At 36.5% G+C, this 18,389-nt stretch overlaps 1 protein-coding gene across 3 annotated transcripts in view; it reads left to right on the forward strand.

Annotated features, from left to right (window-relative positions):
* LOC120475650 (uncharacterized) overlaps positions 1-18,389 on the forward strand; it is a 33,483-nt gene that overhangs the window by 9,540 nt on the left and 5,554 nt on the right. The window contains exons 8-32 of one of the 3 annotated variants that reach the window (XM_089120482.1): positions 1,217-3,143; positions 4,659-4,829; positions 5,306-5,476; positions 5,707-5,877; positions 5,978-6,148; positions 6,323-6,493; positions 6,637-6,810; positions 7,123-7,296; positions 8,497-8,670; positions 8,845-9,015; positions 9,202-9,375; positions 9,678-9,848; positions 11,457-11,630; positions 12,345-12,509; positions 13,326-13,499; positions 13,712-13,882; positions 14,029-14,199; positions 14,723-14,896; positions 15,051-15,221; positions 15,316-15,489; positions 15,614-15,787; positions 16,801-16,974; positions 17,130-17,300; positions 17,395-17,568; positions 17,693-17,866. In XM_089120482.1, coding sequence (XP_088976608.1) covers positions 1,217-3,143; positions 4,659-4,829; positions 5,306-5,476; positions 5,707-5,877; positions 5,978-6,148; positions 6,323-6,493; positions 6,637-6,810; positions 7,123-7,296; positions 8,497-8,670; positions 8,845-9,015; positions 9,202-9,375; positions 9,678-9,848; positions 11,457-11,630; positions 12,345-12,509; positions 13,326-13,499; positions 13,712-13,882; positions 14,029-14,199; positions 14,723-14,896; positions 15,051-15,221; positions 15,316-15,489; positions 15,614-15,787; positions 16,801-16,974; positions 17,130-17,300; positions 17,395-17,568; positions 17,693-17,866 — 6,061 coding nt within the window. The remainder of the gene's footprint in view (positions 1-1,216; positions 3,144-4,658; positions 4,830-5,305; positions 5,477-5,706; positions 5,878-5,977; positions 6,149-6,322; positions 6,494-6,636; positions 6,811-7,122; positions 7,297-8,496; positions 8,671-8,844; positions 9,016-9,201; positions 9,376-9,677; positions 9,849-11,456; positions 11,631-12,344; positions 12,510-13,325; positions 13,500-13,711; positions 13,883-14,028; positions 14,200-14,722; positions 14,897-15,050; positions 15,222-15,315; positions 15,490-15,613; positions 15,788-16,800; positions 16,975-17,129; positions 17,301-17,394; positions 17,569-17,692; positions 17,867-18,389) is intronic. The other 2 variants (XM_089120488.1, XM_089120484.1) reach the window with 2 other exon arrangements.

Consider the following 18,389-nt stretch of genomic DNA (forward strand, 5'->3'; position numbering starts at 1 on the left):
CACCATGCAACACTTGTTAATCACTTGTTTATGATGTCCGTTTCTCAATTTGTGTGGTGTCATAAGGGGGTCTCACACCGGACGCGCGCCGCATCTATGACAGAACTATCGCACACCGGACGAGAAGCGCGCGCCGCGTCTAGGACATAGGTATCGCAAACCGGACGCACACTTTCTCAGTTTATGGCTGGCAATATTGTTATGTTTAAGGACATTATAGAATTAAGATAATGTACTATGTTATAATTGTACTGTACAATTAAATACAATCGTCGCTAAGCCTGCAGAACACTTTACCTCAGCAATTTTCATCAGCAATTTTCATTTAAGCAGCTGATTTCTGAAAATGAATGTAAAAGTAAATATAAATTGCAGCACACGGTGAAGTCAGTATGTACATTAACGACTGTTTGAGACAAATAAAAGTAAGTTTTATATAAAACTATGTAAATGGCGCTATGTGGCGAGGCAGGATTTTGAAAAAGGTCCTGAGCTGTTGCTGGGCGCCGCGGACAGAATGTGCCGCCGGTCACCGGTGTACACTACACTCCTAGTCTATGGAGTCCTACCTAGAGAATAAAGTGTTTGAATTTTATGAGGCCCTGCGCTTCTCGTCCAATGTGCTAGAAACCAGCATGTCAGTGAACAAAATATCAGACATCCCAAGTCTCCCGGAAGTTTTGGGAGTCTCCCGCATATTGACAACGTCTCCCTGATGCCCGAAAATTAGTTAAAATCTCCCGGAATCTAAAGCGAGATAGTCTATCTCGCTATCAATCAATGCTGCACGCATAACATGCATATCGCGCGGCGCATGCATGGCAGAGACGGATAGAGCGTGAGACCTTGAGTGTCGCTCTCTCCCTCTCTGTCATGCACGCGCGTATATTATGTGCCTCGTGAAAGTTTTTTTTTTTTTTTTTTAAATCAACTTTTTTTTGTGGAAAAAAAAGTGTTGTTGTTGTAACGTTATATAACTACCAGAACTGCTACCAGTGCAAGTCGTATATTACTACTGTTGTTATTATATATTACTGTTGCAAATTTGTCTAATATATGAGTGTAAACTTTGCTCTGGCTCTTTTGAAAAATTTCTCAATTTTGTTTTGTTTGTTTGGCTCTTCTTGGTAAAAAGGTTCCCGACCCCTGTGCTAGACTAACACTTGTACATGTAGGAGAGAAAACTATAACTATCTGTATTTGTTCCTCTGTTTAGATGAGCTTTTCTTCATTCATCCACTAAAATGTAGCCTAAAGAAGAAGTATCAATGTGTGTTTGAAGGAATTGCAAAGCATGGTGACTCCACTCTTCTGAAGAACATCTACACAGATCTCTATATCACTCAGGGTGGTAGTGAACATGTCAATACAGAGCATGAAGTCAGACAGATTGAGGTTGCACTGAGGAGTGCAGACTCACAAGAGATACCAGTTCAATGCACAAATCTGTTTGAACCATCTGAACAAGACAAAGAGATCAGAACTGTACTGACAAAAGGAGTTGCTGGGATCGGGAAATCCGTCTCTGTGCAAAAGTTTGTCTTGGATTGGGCTGAAGGAAAAGAAAATAAAGATATCAGCTTCATATTTCCTCTTCCATTTAGAGAGATGAACTTAAAGGAGAAAGAAAAGCAAAGTTTGATGGATCTTATATCTACATTTTTCCCAGAGACAAAAGGACTGAACCTTACAAAAAGGAATCAATTCAAAGTCTTGTTCATCCTTGATGGATTGGATGAATGTCGTCTTCCTCTGAGGTTTGAAAGTAATGAGACGTGGCGTGATGTATGGTCACCAGCCTCTCTGGATGTTCTCCTGACGAACCTCATCAAGGGAAATCTGCTTCCTTCTGCTCTCATCTGGATCACCACCAGACCAGCCGCTGCCAGTAAGATTCCTCCTGAATGTATCGACCGGGTGACCGAAGTACGAGGATTCAATGATGCACAAAAGGAAGTTTACTTCAAAAGAAGATTCGCAGATGAGAAAATGGCCAATGAAATTATTGATCACATAAAACAATCAAAGAGTCTCTTCATCATGTGCCACATCCCAGTCTTCTGCTGGATTTCAGCCACTGTTCTCCAGAACATTATGGAAGAGAAGAGAAATAATGACAATCAGTCTGATGAAGCCTCTAAAACACTGCAGGAATCAAATACTGAAGACACTCCCAAGACTCTGACACAAATGTACACACACTTTCTACGCTTTCAGATCCAGCAGAGCCACAGAAAGTATAATGGAGAATACACTCCTGATGTTTCCTGGGATAGAGACGCCATCCTTTCACTGGGGAAACTGGCATTTCATCAGCTAGAGAAAAACAACCTGATCTTCTATGACACAGACCTGGAAGACTGTGGTATTGACGTATCTGAAGCATCAGTGTACTCAGGCATGTGTACCCAGATCTTCAAGGAGGAAAGAGGGATCACTGTTGGTACCACTTTCTGCTTTGTTCACTTGAGTATTCAAGAGTTTATTGCAGCCCTTTTTGCACATCTGTTTCTACACATCAGCAAGAAAAGTGTGTTTGATCAAGAGTCTGCAGAACAGGAAAACAATAATAAAACCATGACTGATTTGCTCAAGAACCTTTATTCGTATCTGATTCTAGACATCACCAAGACAATTGTGTATTTTCAAGAGTCTATAGAACAGGAAAACAAAAATGAAACCATGATTGATTTGCTCAAGACTGCAGTGGACAAGGCGCTCGAGAGTGACAATGGACACCTGGACCTTTTCCTTCGCTTCCTCCTCGGTCTGTCATTCCAGTCTAATCGACTACTCTTACGAGGACTGTTGACACAGCAAGAAGACAATGACCAGAGCAAAAAGGAGATAGTTCAGTACATCAAGCAGAAATTTGAAGATAATCTGTCTCCAGAGAGATCCATCAATCTGTTCTACTGTCTGAATGAGTTGAATGATCAAACTCTGGTGAAAGAGATTCAGACCGACCTTAGCAAAGGAAGTCTCTCATCGGCTGATCTTTCACCTGCCCAGTGGTCTGCATTGGTCTTTGTGTTGCTGACATCAGAAGAGGAGATGGAGGAGTTTGATCTTCAGAAATTCAAGAAATCAGACGAGTGTCTCTTTAGACTATTGGAAGTTGTGAAAATCTCCAAAAGAGCTCTGTAAGTCATTTAAAGCAGAGGTCTTTAACCTGGTTCCTAAAGGCCCACTGCCATACAAAGTTTAAATCCAACCTGCTTTATCTTGAGATTTTTAAATAATTCTGAAGAGCTTGATTATCTGGTTCAGATGTGTTAATTAATGTTGACGCTAAACTCTGCTGGACACTGGGCATCCAGGAGCCAGGTTGAAAACAGATGATTTAAAGACTAAAATGTAATTTGAAAGAAAATACATTGATCAAAAATTATTGATCAATGTATTATTGAAGGGATAGTTCACTTTGAATTACATTTTTGTATGTTTTAGCTCACCTCAAAGGCATCCGAGATGTCGGTGTCTTTGTTTCCACAGTAATTTCAAGTTTGATATTTTTAGGTCAAAGTGTTGTTGTCTGTCAGTCATATAATGGAGGTATATGATCACCACCTTAAAGAGCATGCACAGAGAAGTCCAGATTAAACATGGTTAAATGACTCGTAAATGTAAGTACACATTGATGTCTGTCACATTGATGAAATCTCTGTGTAAACAAAGCGTGACGTACACACGCGCGAGAGATCACTTCCGGGGCTTTCCGGGGCTTGCGCAGACAGAAGCGCCCTTACCCTTAGAGTACTTGGATGTTGACTGTGGTTACAAGAGGTAAAAACGATATAAATACTGTTCGTTTTCTCACACAAACTGCTCATTTCGTGTCTTAGGCCATCAATGTGTACTAACATTTACGAGTCATTAAATCGTGTTTAATTTGGAGTTCTCTGTGCATGCTCTTTGAGCTGGTGACCATAGACCTCCATTATATGACTGACTGACAAGAACAGTTTGACCTAAAAATATCAAAATTGAAATTACTGTGGAAACAAAGACACAAAGACATGCCCTTGAGGTAAGCTAAAACATATCAAAAATTAATTTCAAAGTGAACTATCCCTTTAATCATATACCAGATATAAGTATTGTAATGTCTGAAGAACGACAGACGAAGGAGGCTCTGTTTCTGAACTTCGTAAGGCAGAACAAATATAACACAGAAGAACCAGCCTAACTCTGTCTCTTGTTCCTCGCCCTGTCTTTGGAACTCCCCGCATTAACTCTATGAATGGCAGTATAAAATAAAACAGCAATTTCAAAATGATTATAAAGAGTCTGTGCACTACACTGTGAATGTTATTTAATCATTAATTTACAATTGTCATGGTTAATTATAGCCATTATTGATTATTAAGATTTTTTTAAGCACCTATAAAATTAAATAAATAAAAAAACAAAGAAACATCATAATCCAAATTAAATTCTACAAATTATATTTATATACAGCGTGGCAAGTTTATATTCTGCTTGCATCTTATAGTAAGCATCATCATTAGGGAGCATTCTGAATTTAAACTCTTAATATCACTGTTGCATATATATTTATTGTTTATCTCAAATTAATAAATCTTGTATACATTTGTAGAGCAATGTGGAGCGAATGTTTATTAATTTTTGTTTGTGTTCTAAATTATTTCTTTTAGGTTAAATGATTGTGACTTAACAGACAAAAGCTGTTCAAGTCTCGCTAAGGCTCTCGAATCAGACAACAATCTGGAAGAGCTGAATATGAGCAATAATAATCTACAGAGTTCAGGAGTAATGAAACTCTGTTCTGGACTGAAGAGTGAGAAGTGTAAATTGGAGATACTGAGGTAGGTTGTGTGATGGGTGTGAGTGACATATATTTTACAAACTGCGTATAAATAATGGATTACAGTACCATCAGTTAATTATTACAATGACTAATAACTATTTTGACAGATAAGGGCAGTTAATTGTAGTTCACCATAATACATTAATGATGTAGTTGTAGATCTATCTGCTCTGCTTTTTCTAAATTGTAGAAAACACGTGATTTATTGCATAGCAAAACATTTTTTGGCAAGCTTTAAATGAAACGAGATGAGTTGTAAGGATCATAAAAGATTGTAATATCAGCTATCTATGTATGAACCAATCATGAGATGTGTGAGAAACAAATTATGAGACTGCAACAGAAACAGCGAGAGCTGTGCAGTAAACCTCACTCCTTTGGCCTCAAAAGGCGCTAGCAATTGCCTTCGCTTGTGTGCCTCCCATGCTGGTGAAGCTGGTTCAAAACCTAATACATTGACAAACTTTTTTTCAGTCTTAGCCAGTGTTCAGTAACAGAGGAAAGCTGTTCAGCTCTGGCTTCAGTTCTCAGTTCAGACTCCAGCAGTCTGAAGGATCTTGACCTGAGCAATAATAATCTGCAGGATTCAGGAGTGAAGCTGCTCTCTGATGGACTGAAAAAGGACTGTAAACTAGAGAAACTCAGGTGAGTTCATGTCTAAGACTCTAATTCTATTTTGTCGAGCACTGGTCACACTTTATATATTTATACAGACCAGTTGTTCTCAACCTTTTTGGGTGGGGAAGGGAATCGAATCGCCCCTATCCAATATCCAGGTCCCTGACCGAGGCACTAGTAACTGACTTTGCTAGTGTGCCTCCTATGCTGGTGAAGCTGCTTCAAAATCTTATACATCGACAAACTTTTTTTTCCAGACTTAACCAGTGTTCGGTAACAGAGGAAAGCTGTTCAGCTCTGGCTTCAGTTCTCAGTTCAGACTCCAGCAGTCTAAAGGATCTTGACCTGAGCAATAATAATCTGCAGGATTCAGGAGTGAAGCTGCTCTCTTATGGGCTAAAAAAGGACTGTAAACTAGAGAAACTCAGGTGAGTTGATGTCTAAGACTCTAATTCTATTTTGTCTAGCACTGGTCAGTTTGTTTGTTCATTTTGTGATCAATGTTTAATTGAAATGTCTTTTCTGTAGACTCTCAGACTGCAGTATCACAGAAGAAGGTTATAAAGCTCTGGCTTCAGCTCTGAGATCAAACCCTTCACACCTGATAGAGCTGGATCTCACAGGAAATGATCCTGGACAATCAGGAGTCAAGCAGCTCAATGATGTACTACAGTATCCAAAGTGTCAACTGAAGACATGGTGAGTGTTTTTAAATAAAGTCCAGTAGTTTTAAAACGTTTTAATAATTCAAAACAGTTTAGAAACAAACCATCAAAAAATTGTGTATGGTGTCTTGGAAATGTCAAAAGGCAATTTCACAAGATACTGTATGTCATTGACATTACTGGACATTTATTGAACATCTTTCTCCAGGTTTCTGAGTCCTGCTGCAGATGAAGCCTGTCAGTATGTGAGAAGAATTGTGGGTGAAAACCCGTTACTCCTGAGAGAGCTGAATCTGAGTAAACGTAAACTAGGAGACTCAAATGTGAAGAATCTTGTTCCTTTGCTGCAAGATAAACACTGCAAACTAAACAAACTGATGTGAGTATTGTGTTCTTTTATTATTGTGTATTTAAATTATCGTACAGAAATCAGGTGACCATATCACAATTATCCTCAGTAATCACTGAATATTGGCATCAAGTACTTTGTGTTTGTAAATTCTCTCCTCTTCATCATTTTAGACTGTGTAATTGTGATCTAACAGAGGAAAGTTGTTCAGCTCTCGCTACAGTCCTGAGATCAAACTCCAGTCTGAAAGAGCTTGACATGAGCAACAATAATAATCTGCAGGATTCAGGAGTGAAGAAACTCGAAGACGCATTAAAAAATACAAACTGTCGACTGGAGAAAATCAGGTGATTTAAATGAACCACTGTTTATTTTTAATAATTAAATTATCTTCTGGTCAAAGTTTAAATATTTTATTATTAGTAAACTAAAGAAGACATGGACTCTGAATATCTTGCATTTCTAGACTGATGTTATACAGTGATTATAATATCCTTACTAATAGTGATATTAAAACACATTTTAGGCTTCATATTACGAAATGTGAATTGTGCAATAAAGAAGTACTCTTGATAAAGTTTCATTGTAATATTCAGTAATCACTGAATATTGGCATCAAGTATTTTTGTTTGTAAATTCTCTCCTCTTCATCATTTTAGGCTGCGTAATTGTGATCTAACAAAGGAAAGCTGTTCAACTCTCGCTACAGTCCTGAGATCAAACTCCAGTCTGAAAGAGCTTGACATGAGCAACAATAATAATCTGCAGGATTCAGGAGTGAAGAAACTCCAGATCGCATTAGAGAATACAAACTGTAGACTGGAGAAACTCAGGTGAGTTGAATGAACCACTGTTTATTTTTAGTAATAAAATTATCTTCTGGTCAAAGTTTAAATATTTTATTATTAGTAAACTAAAGAAAAGATATACACTTTGAATGTCTTGCATTTAAAGACTGATGTTATACATTGATGATCATACTATCCGCACTAATAGTGATATTAAAACACATTTTAGGCTTCATATTAAGAAATGTGAATTGTGCAATAAAGTAGTACTCTGGATAAAGTTTAATAGGCTCTATGCACAACTTACTTCCGTATTCTGTAAAACAGGTCGCATAGCTTCCGGTCCAGGCCTTTTGTACGTGCTTCATGAATTTTTTTGCGGTTTTACTCAAGATAACTTAAAAAGAGTGAGCAAAGATTAGCATAACCAATGTCCCTCACATGTGCAGATTGATATTTAAACGTTTTATATTTTTTCTTCGTCACAGTAACGTTTAGATATTTAAATGTAATAAAATTGCAATAACAAAGTGAACTAGGTAGGTTAGCTGATTACCTTAAAAATCCATAGATAACGTAGTCAGTTCTTACGGCCGTTTACACTTTCTCTGACAAGCGGATGCGATGAGACCTGTTTTCCGGTTTGGTCACGTGACGCTCGGCATAAAGCCTATTGTAATATTCAGTAATCAATAAGTCTCATGCAATATTTCAGTAAATATGTTAATAGGTTTGTAGTATACTGAGGGTGTTTTCACACCTGAGTCCTCTTTAAAAGAACCAAACTCAGACTCCTTAAAGTAGACCAAGAGGTAAACCAAGTGAAAAGCATCACTTTGCGTTCACACTGTGCCAGTCCCTGAAAGAGGACTCTGATCTTTTTGCTTTGATCTTTTGCTCCACTGAAGTAGGAATGTGGTCTCAGACGTCTTGTGTTCACACTGTTGCTCTCAGGATCTAGTCCAGTTCAGTGTTTTGAGGGCTAACCCTATTTCCTTCAATATTGTATCCCATCCACTTACATTGTATGTGCCTCACTAACCAATATTGGTTTGTAAAGATTATTATTATTAATAATAATTATTACTGTTAATTATTATTATTATTATTATTATTAAGTGTTATTTATTCTCAGTATGAAATGTATTTTAAAATACAATATTTTTTGTTTTGTTTTTAGTTTTAGGGAGGCATTTGATGTTTTTACGTATTTAGTATTTTGTAATTCAATTATCTTTTCTGTAGACTCTCAGACTGCAGTATCACAGAAGAAGGTTATACAGCTCTGGCTTCAGCTCTGAGATCAAACCCTTCACACCTGATAGAGCTGGATCTCACAGGAAATGATCCTGGACAATCAGGAGTCAAGCAGCTCAATGATTTACTACCGGATCGATACAATTCACTGAAAACATTGAGGTGAGGAAAAAACAGAAAAATTGTATGCAAGTGAATTGTTTATAGAATTATTATTTAACTTATACTGTCTGTTGGATCAAAATAAATTAAAGAAAAAACATTTTTCACCTTTTCCCTATCATAATCGGATACTGTTTTTTATTACGCAAAGTTAATTCATCTTCTCTTCTGCAGGTTTTTGGGTCCTGCTGCAGATGAAGCTGGTCAGTATGTGATAGGGATTGTGGGTAAAAACCCGTTACTCCTGAGAGAGCTGAATCTGAGTGAACGTAAACTTGGAGACACACGAGTGAATCAGATCGCTCCTCTACTACAGGATAAACACTGTAAACTCAACACACTCCAGTGAGTATTTCATATTGTTATATACTCTCTAAAGTAATCAACTTCAGAGTATATTTGAAAACTGTTATTGCAGTTCTCTAAAGTTGTATGGGGCTATAAAATAAACCATCATATTGGTTTATCTCTCTGTTATTGTGGCTGAAATAAACTGAAGAATCTTTCTTTCCTTGTTTTCTTTCTCTTCAGACTGAATAATAACAGTATTACTGAAGACGGTTGTGCTGCTCTGACTTCAGCGTTTAATTCAAACCCTTCAAACCTGATAGAGCTGGATCTGAGTGGAAATAAACTAGGAAACTCAGGAATGATGAAGATCTGTCCTCTGTTAAAAAATCAACAATGCAGATTAGAGAAACTGAAGTGTGTATTTTTATTCATTAACATTTCTGAATGTTAATCTGCATTTGTAAATGTCTGTTTTATCAGACTAACTGAAAATGTAAACTACAGTGGCTTAAATTTCATATTCATTCTTTTCTCCTCAGTTTTACCATTTGGATAGTTTGACTTTTCATGTCAGTTATTTTAAATGTCGTAATCAATTACGTAACTGAAACTACTGTATGTAAATGTGGTTTAGTTCATGTTTTTCTGAGCTGTTTTTCAGAATGTATTTATGAGCCCACAACCAATCTCTGTCCAAACTTATTTTTGTTTTACAGACTTTCAGACTGCAGTATCACAGAAGAAGGTTATAAAGCTCTGGCTTCAGCTCTGAGATCAAACCCTTCACACCTGATAGAGCTGGATCTCACAGGAAATGATCCTGGAGAATCAGGAGTCAAGCAGCTTCTTAATGTAGCCCAAAATCCTGACTGTAAACTAACACTGATGTGAGTGTCTTAAAATTATAAAGTGCAGTATTTTGAATGAACTCTATGGACCTTATGCGCCAGAGAAACAAGGGCGCAGCCATCTTTAGAATATTGTCTTTTAACTTTTCTGTATAGTGTATCTCTATGGCATTACTGTCCAGGAGTAATTAGCTTTTGAAGTGGATTTACTTAATGTAAAGTTAACTTTAGATTGTAATGTTTCAAGCAGGTGTCTTAACAAATGTCAGTTGACCGGGAAGATTTTAAAATGAGCCATTTATTCATAAATACGCAAGATCGCTCTGAAAATACAGACCGGAAGTCAAAAGACAATGGCCCTCATTTATCAATCTTGCGTAGAAACGGGTGTATATGTTGGCGTAAGATTATGCTTACACTCCTCTCACCACCTGATTTATGAAGATGTGCGTACCTTTGAAATCCAGGTGTACGCAATGCCTGCCCTTGATAAATCCCGCGGCCGAAAACGATCGTCATTAGAATAACACGCCCCTAAATATTCAAGTCTCCGCTCCCCCCACGCCCTCATTTTACGCCATGGACACACGGAGGACGGCAAAGAAGAGAAACTTCTCCGACGTGGAGCCGAAATGACCTATCACAATGCATTATTTTACAGCACGTCTTTTGAAATTAGCATTCAATTTCGAATCACGTCACAAATTATAGTGATGATGATGATGATGATGTGATGTGAAGTACCATTCATTCACATTAATAATTGCATGACAATTTGTAATAGTATTCTTCTTATTATTATGATTTGTATTAATGATGCTTATTGTTATTTAGAAGAAGGATATCGTTATTATTATTTCTATTATTATTATTATCATTTAAAAGAAGAAGAATGTATTTTTTATTATTTTGTCAGTCTGGATTATTTTTTGGTCATTGAAAGCCTTTCATTAGGCTACCGAACCCAGTCCGTGCGCACCTCCCGGGGATAATCCTGAAATGTCAGGGTAAAGCGGGCTCGCAACTGAAATATGCTTACAAATCAAATGCTTTGGTAAAGTCACACAAATTAAACATTGAAGTCCACGTTACACAAAAATAAACACTGAAGTTTATAATTACCATGTTGTTTTTTTGTTTGTTTGTTTTACAGTGGGTCATAATATATCTTTTAGTTTGTCAGTGCGTTTTGTGGTGTTAGGTATTTCCTCACTAACTCAAAACGTGCGTACTGTACCTCCTTCGACCGTGCCGTACACCCACGTCCATATTGATAAATCTCAAACTCACCGTGGTTTTGAGTGTACGCAAGGTGTACGCTGGAAATTTGGTGTACGCACTTTTGATAAATGAGGGCCAATGAGCGTAGCGCTGAAAAGGGGCGGGGCTACATAAGGTCTATAAATTAAAAACCATCTGGTGATCTGGTGACCATCACAGAAATCTGTCTTTCCTTTTACCATAAACACTGTCTGTACCTTTAAAACTACATCAAATCAAATGTTTTATACAATTGTAATAAACATTTAATATACTGTTAAATAACACTTACCACACACTAAACTGGGCCCATTAAAAAGGAAGAGTGCTGCATAAGGCATTCATTTTAAGATTAGGTAATATAAAATGATAATCTTCTTTGTTTAGATTTTTGAAAAGTCCTGCTGCACGTGAAGCGTGTCAGTATCTCACTGAAGTTCTGGGTACAAGTCCATTATTACTGACAGAACTGGATCTGAGTGGAGATAAACTAGGAGACCTGGATTGGGAAAAGCTCTCTGCTCTTTTGATGGACTCTCATAGCAAACTGGAGAAAATCAAGTGAGTCAACATGATTTTAATCGCATTATAACTTTTTGCTTTATATTTAGCATTTAATGTATTGTTTTAACATTGTAATTCTTTTGTCATTGGTTCTCATTTTCTTTTTAATTACACACACACACGTTCCTTGTTTCATCATTAGTTTGATTGTATATTATGCCTTCAGTTTACATCATTTATTAGGCTCGTTTGAGATGAGAAAAATGTGCGCAGAATGGCGGTTGAACTATTGAACGGATGCAAGCCGGAGAAATGTGTCTGAGTGTGTGCCTGTGTCTGTCATGTTGACGTATGTAAAAAAAACTCTCGCATTGGCAAGGCAGACTTGTCCGATTCTGCAGTCGTAAAAAGTTGTGCTTAATGCTCATTGGTTTAAACAACCATGATGTATTGTTCTCTTTTAAAATGTTTGAATTCTGAAACTGTGATATAATTTTTTTAGTGATCATCATATTTATAAAAAAAAAATCTAAAATATGTCTATATTTAGGGAAAACACGTCTTTTGGATGGAATGAAGTAAATAACAAGTACTTTGGATGTCTTGTTTATCATATTTATTTTCATTTAAAAGCAACAGAATTTTATTTAATCAGCAACACCGTGCATGAGTGTGAATCCCACGATATACACATGTTTGAAAACCTGTTGAACTGATGTGTGTTGAGTATTTGCTGAAAACAAGAATAATAAATCAGATTTTCTTGTTTAGGCTGAATAATTATGAGATGACAAAGAAAAGCTGTTCAGTTCTATCTACTGTCCTCTCCAAAAATACCATCCTGGAAGAGATGGACCTGAACAACAGTCGTCTGCTGGACTCAGGAGTCAAAGAGATCTGTACGGGACTGAAGAAATCAAAGCTGAAGATACTGAAGTAAGTACATTTCACCATCATCTACACAAACCAGATCTAGCTTTATAGTATTATTCAGCACATATATCAGTGCCACAGTGACTCGGGTACTCAGCGTTCAAAGGTAATTAAATATTTATCTAAAAGTGAAGTATGATTGATTGTCTTATGATGAAAATAGCTGGCTCTCTTAGTCTGTGAGTTAAAAAAATCAAATATGCAGTAATATAAGAGAAAATACAGTATACAATAGAAAATCAAATACAAATTAGACATTTTTTAACCAAATGGATCACAAAATTTGAATCAGATTGTGACATGTAGATTGTTACATGTATTATTACTGTTTTTGACAATTAAAGAAGATTGATAAAATGTCCCAACCTCTATGTAGTTTTAACATGGAGCTGCTAGAAATTCACCACGTTGCATTAATCCCCCAGTGATCGAGCCAAAGGTCACAGTGGTAAGGAATGAAAAACATCAAATATGTTTGTAGCAGGAGAAAATACTCGAAAGAAACCAGTCTTCACTGGGGGATCCTCTTCTCCTCTGCCTGAACAATTAAAACCATGTCAACTTAACAAATAATAACAAACAAGTGTGTTTGAGGCTTGTGGTTGGCATAGATCGTTTCAGATTTGACATGGCAGCAGATCATTGAGTCTTTGACCTCACAATAGTGAGGCTCCTGTTGACCATTATTTAATTGTAATTCATGAATCAACTTAGACATTAATGACAGAATCTGGTTTACTGTGTCTCTGATAAGCGATTCAGCTAATTAATAACTTGGATCAACAATGTTCATTTATTTACATTTTTTATATGTTCTAGACTCTCAGACTGCAGTATCACTGAAGAAGGTTATAAAGCTCTGGCTTCAGCTCTGAGATCAAACCCTTCACACCTGATAGAGCTGGATCTCACAGGAAATGATCCTGGACAATCAGGAGTGAAGCAGCTCAATGATGTACTACAGTATCCAAAGTGTCAACTGAAGACACTGAAGTGAGGTTTTTTTTTTAAATAACAAAGTATATAAAAATAATGATTTTTTTTTTATAAAAAAGTTCAAAACCAGTCATTTTAAAACAGTTGTATCTGAGAGAAATAAACCATCAAAAATGGGTTTATGGTGTCTTGGAAATGACTGAAGGCACTTTCACAAGATATTGTACCTCATTGACATTACTGGACATTTATTGATCGTCTGTCTCCAGGTTTTTGGGTCCTGCTGCAGATGAAGCCTGTCAGTATGTGAGAGGAATTGTGGGTGAAAACCCGTTACTCCTGAGAGAGCTGAATCTGAGTGGGCATAAACTAGGAGACTCAAACGTGAAGAATCTTGTTCCTTTGCTGCAAGATAAACACTGTAATCTAAACAAACTGATGTGAGTATTGTGTTTTTTATTATTATTGTATATCTAAAGTATCTTACAGAAATCAGTTGACCATAACACAATAATCCTCAGTAATCAATGAATATTGGCTTCAAGTACTTTGTGTTTTTACATTCTCTTTCTCTTCATCATTTTAGGCTGCGTAATTGTGGTCTAACAGAGGAAAGCTGTTCAACTCTCGCTACAGTCCTGAGATCAAACTCCAGTCTGAAAGAGCTTGACATGAGCAACAATAATCTGCAGGATTCAGGAGTGAAGAAACTCCAGATCGCATTAGAGAATATAAACTGTAGACTGCAGAAACTCAGGTGACTTAAATTAACCACTGTTTATTTTTAATAATGAAATTATCTTCTAGTCAAAGTTTAAATATTTTATTATTAGTAAACTAAAGAAAAGACATGCACTCTTAATATCTTGAATATCTTGAATCCAAGTGAAAAACGACCCAGTTTTCATTATGTTCCCACTGTCCCTGAAAGAGGACTCTGATCCTTTTTTGGTCCACTGAAGTAGGAATGTGGTCTCAGACCTCTTGTGTTCATACTGTCGCTCTTTGGACCTAGTCCAGTTCAGTGTTTAGATGGCTGGCCCTAGATCCTTCAATATTGTATCCCATTCACTTACATTGTATGTGCCTCACTAACCAAGATATTTGTTTGTAAAGATTATTATTATTATTAAGTGTTATTTATTATTTGTATTAAATAAATGTATTTTAAAATACATTTGGTGTTGATTTTTATGAAAAAAAAATTTAGGGAGTTATTTGATGTTTTTACGATATGATACATTTTTAAATATTTAGTAATTTAATTCTCTTTTCTGTAGACTCTCAGACTGCAGTATCACAGAAGAAGGTTATAAAGCTCTGGCTTCAGCTCTGAGATCAAACCCTTCACACCTGATAGAGCTGGATCTCACAGGAAATAATCCTGGAGAATCAGGAGTCAAGCAGCTCAATGATTTACTACAGGATCGATATAATTCACTGAAAACATTGAGGTGAGGAGTGATGAAATGGCACATATTATATATAGATATTTCTAAATTTGTTTAAATGTTTTCAAGAGGTTTTTATAAATTTGTTCTATAGTTTCCATTGTACCATAAATGTGTCATAACTGAATTGAATCCTGCTTCATCTTCCCATCTGCAGGTTTTTGGGTCCTGCTGCAGATGAAGCCTGTCAGTATGTGATGGGAATTGTGGGTAGAAACCCATTATTCCTGAGAGATCTGAATCTGAGTAAACATAAACTTGGAGACTCACGAGTGAATCAGATCGCTGCTCTACTGCAGGATAAACACTGTCAACTCAACTCACTGATGTGAGTATTTCACATAGTTTAAAAAATGTATTTAGTTGACCATACGGTGTCATACATTTTCTCTGAGGGAATCTTATTGCCTTTTTGTCTTCAGTCTGTGTGGATGCAGTATTACAGAGGAACAGTGTCTCATCCTGACTTCAGTTCTGAAATCAAACACATCACACCTGAGAGAGCTGGACCTGAGTGGAAATGAAATAAGAAACACAGGAGTGAAGCACTTATGTGACATACTGAAGGATTCACACTGTAAACTGGAGAGATTAAGGTGAGGAACATTTATAGGCTTAAAGTCTATGCTAAAAATGATTAAACAGATCATTTATATAGTTGAAACCAAAGCCTGGGGAAAATAGTGTCAATATCCGAATGTAACATTTCTCTCAATATAGGTTAAGAGGCTGTGAAATGACAGATGAAGGTTGTTCTGCTGTGACTTCAGCTCTGAAACTAAACCCATCACACCTGAGAGAGCTGAACCTGAGCGGGAATAAACTAGGAGACTCTGGAGTGAATAACCTCAGTGATCTACTGATGAAAGAATCATGCAAGCTGGAGAAACTAGAGTAAGTTACAATATACTTTACAGCAGATACAGTGTTATTCAGTGTTTAGTTTAAAGTTGGAAAAAATGTGATACAAAACATTCATTTTTTTTGTGCATATTGCTGCACTTGTTGTGGATTAACCATAAAGTAATTTTCCCTTGTAATCTTTTGATTAAACTTTCTGAGAAATGCTCACTTGGCGTAAATGACTGTACAATAAATCCATGCACTTCACTTCCATTAAGCCCAATTGCATTCAGAGACGCCTCCATTACAGTATACAATTTTCATTTTTCAATTTATTCCATCCAATCAACAACAGACTAAAATAATCAAGTAATCTGTCCCAAGTATGGTGGAAGACACAAGATGGCATGCATTTTTTTGTTCCACAGTTTAACTCTGAAATATGCCATAATACAGTGATAAAATATAATATAATATCTTGAATTTCTAGACTGAAATTCACTCTGAATAAAGTTTAATCATAAAAATGTTATCAGTAAGTCTCAAACAATACTGTATGTCAGTAAATATATTTATGGATTTGTAGTATACTGAAGGTGTTTTCACACTTGAGTCCTCTTTAAAAGGACCAAAGTCAGACCCCTTTAAGTAGACCAAGAGGTGAGCCAAGTGAAAAACGACCCAGTTTTCATTATGTTCCCACTGTCCCTGAAAGAGGACTCTGATCCTTTTTTGGTCCACTGAAGTAGGAATGTGGTCTCAGACCTCTTGTGTTCATACTGTCGCTCTTTGGACCTAGTCCAGTTCAGTGTTTAGATGGCTGGCCCTAGATCCTTCAATATTGTATCCCATTCACTTACATTGTATGTGCCTCACTAACCAAGATATTTGTTTGTAAAGATTATTATTATTATTAAGTGTTATTTATTATTTGTATTAAATAAATGTATTTTAAAATACATTTGGTGTTGATTTTTATGAAAAAAAAATTTAGGGAGTTATTTGATGTTTTTACGATATGATACATTTTTAAATATTTAGTAATTTAATTCTCTTTTCTGTAGACTCTCAGACTGCAGTATCACAGAAGAAGGTTATAAAGCTCTGGCTTCAGCTCTGAGATCAAACCCTTCACACCTGATAGAGCTGGATCTCACAGGAAATGATCCTGGAGAATCAGGAGTCAAGCAGCTCAATGATTTACTACAGGATCGATATAATTCACTGAAAACATTGAGGTGAGGAGTGATGAAATGGCACATATTATATATAGATATTTCTAAATTTGTTTAAATGTTTTCAAGAGGTTTTTTATAAATTTGTTCTATAGTTTCCATTGTACCATAAATGTGTCATAACTGAATTGAATCCTGCTTCATCTTCCCATCTGCAGGTTTTTGGGTCCTGCTGCAGATGAAGCCTGTCAGTATGTGATGGGAATTGTGGGTAGAAACCCATTATTCCTGAGAGATCTGAATCTGAGTAAACATAAACTTGGAGACTCACGAGTGAATCAGATCGCTGCTCTACTGCAGGATAAACACTGTCAACTCAACTCACTGATGTGAGTATTTCACATAGTTTAAAAAATGTATTTAGTTGACCATACGGTGTCATACATTTTCTCTGAGGGAATCGTATTGCCTTTTTGTCTTCAGTCTGTGTGGATGCAGTATTACAGAGGAACAGTGTCTCATCCTGACTTCAGTTCTGAAATCAAACACATCACACCTGAGAGAGCTGGACCTGAGTGGAAATGAAATAAGAAACACAGGAGTGAAGCACTTATGTGACATACTGAAGGATTCACACTGTAAACTGGAGAGATTAAGGTGAGGAACATTTATAGGCTTAAAGTCTATGCTAAAAATGATTAAACAGATCATTTATATAGTTGAAACCAAAGCCTGGGGAAAATAGTGTCAATATCCGAATGTAACATTTCTCTCAATATAGGTTAAGAGGCTGTGAAATGACAGATGAAGGTTGTTCTGCTGTGACTTCAGCTCTGAAACTAAACCCATCACACCTGAGAGAGCTGAACCTGAGCGGGAATAAACTAGGAGACTCTGGAGTGAATAACCTCAGTGATCTACTGATGAAAGAATCATGCAAGCTGGAGAAACTAGAGTAAGTTACAATATACTTTACAGCAGATACAGTGTTATTCAGTGTTTAGTTTAAAGTTGGAAAAAATGTGATACAAAACATTCATTTTTTTTGTGCATATTGCTGCACTTGTTGTGGATTAACCATAAAGTAATTTTCCCTTGTAATCTTTTGATTAAACTTTCTGAGAAATGCTCACTTGGCGTAAATGACTGTACAATAAATCCATGCACTTCACTTCCATTAAGCCCAATTGCATTCAGAGACGCCTCCATTACAGTATACAATTTTCATTTTTCAATTTATTCCATCCAATCAACAACAGACTAAAATAATCAAGTAATCTGTCCCAAGTATGGTGGAAGACACAAGATGGCATGCATTTTTTTTGTTCCACAGTTTAACTCTGAAATATGCCATAATACAGTGATAAAATTGTTTAAGAAATGATTGTTTAATGCTAACTTAGCAAATTAACAAAGGATTGTAAATGACACTTCAGGATTCATGACTTTCTCACATTTAAATTAGGAAAATAGTGTTT

This window comes from Pimephales promelas, chromosome 2 (assembly GCF_988280905.1).
Source record: "Pimephales promelas chromosome 2, fPimPro1.hap1.1, whole genome shotgun sequence".
Classification (NCBI taxonomy): Eukaryota; Metazoa; Chordata; class Actinopteri; order Cypriniformes; family Leuciscidae; genus Pimephales; species Pimephales promelas.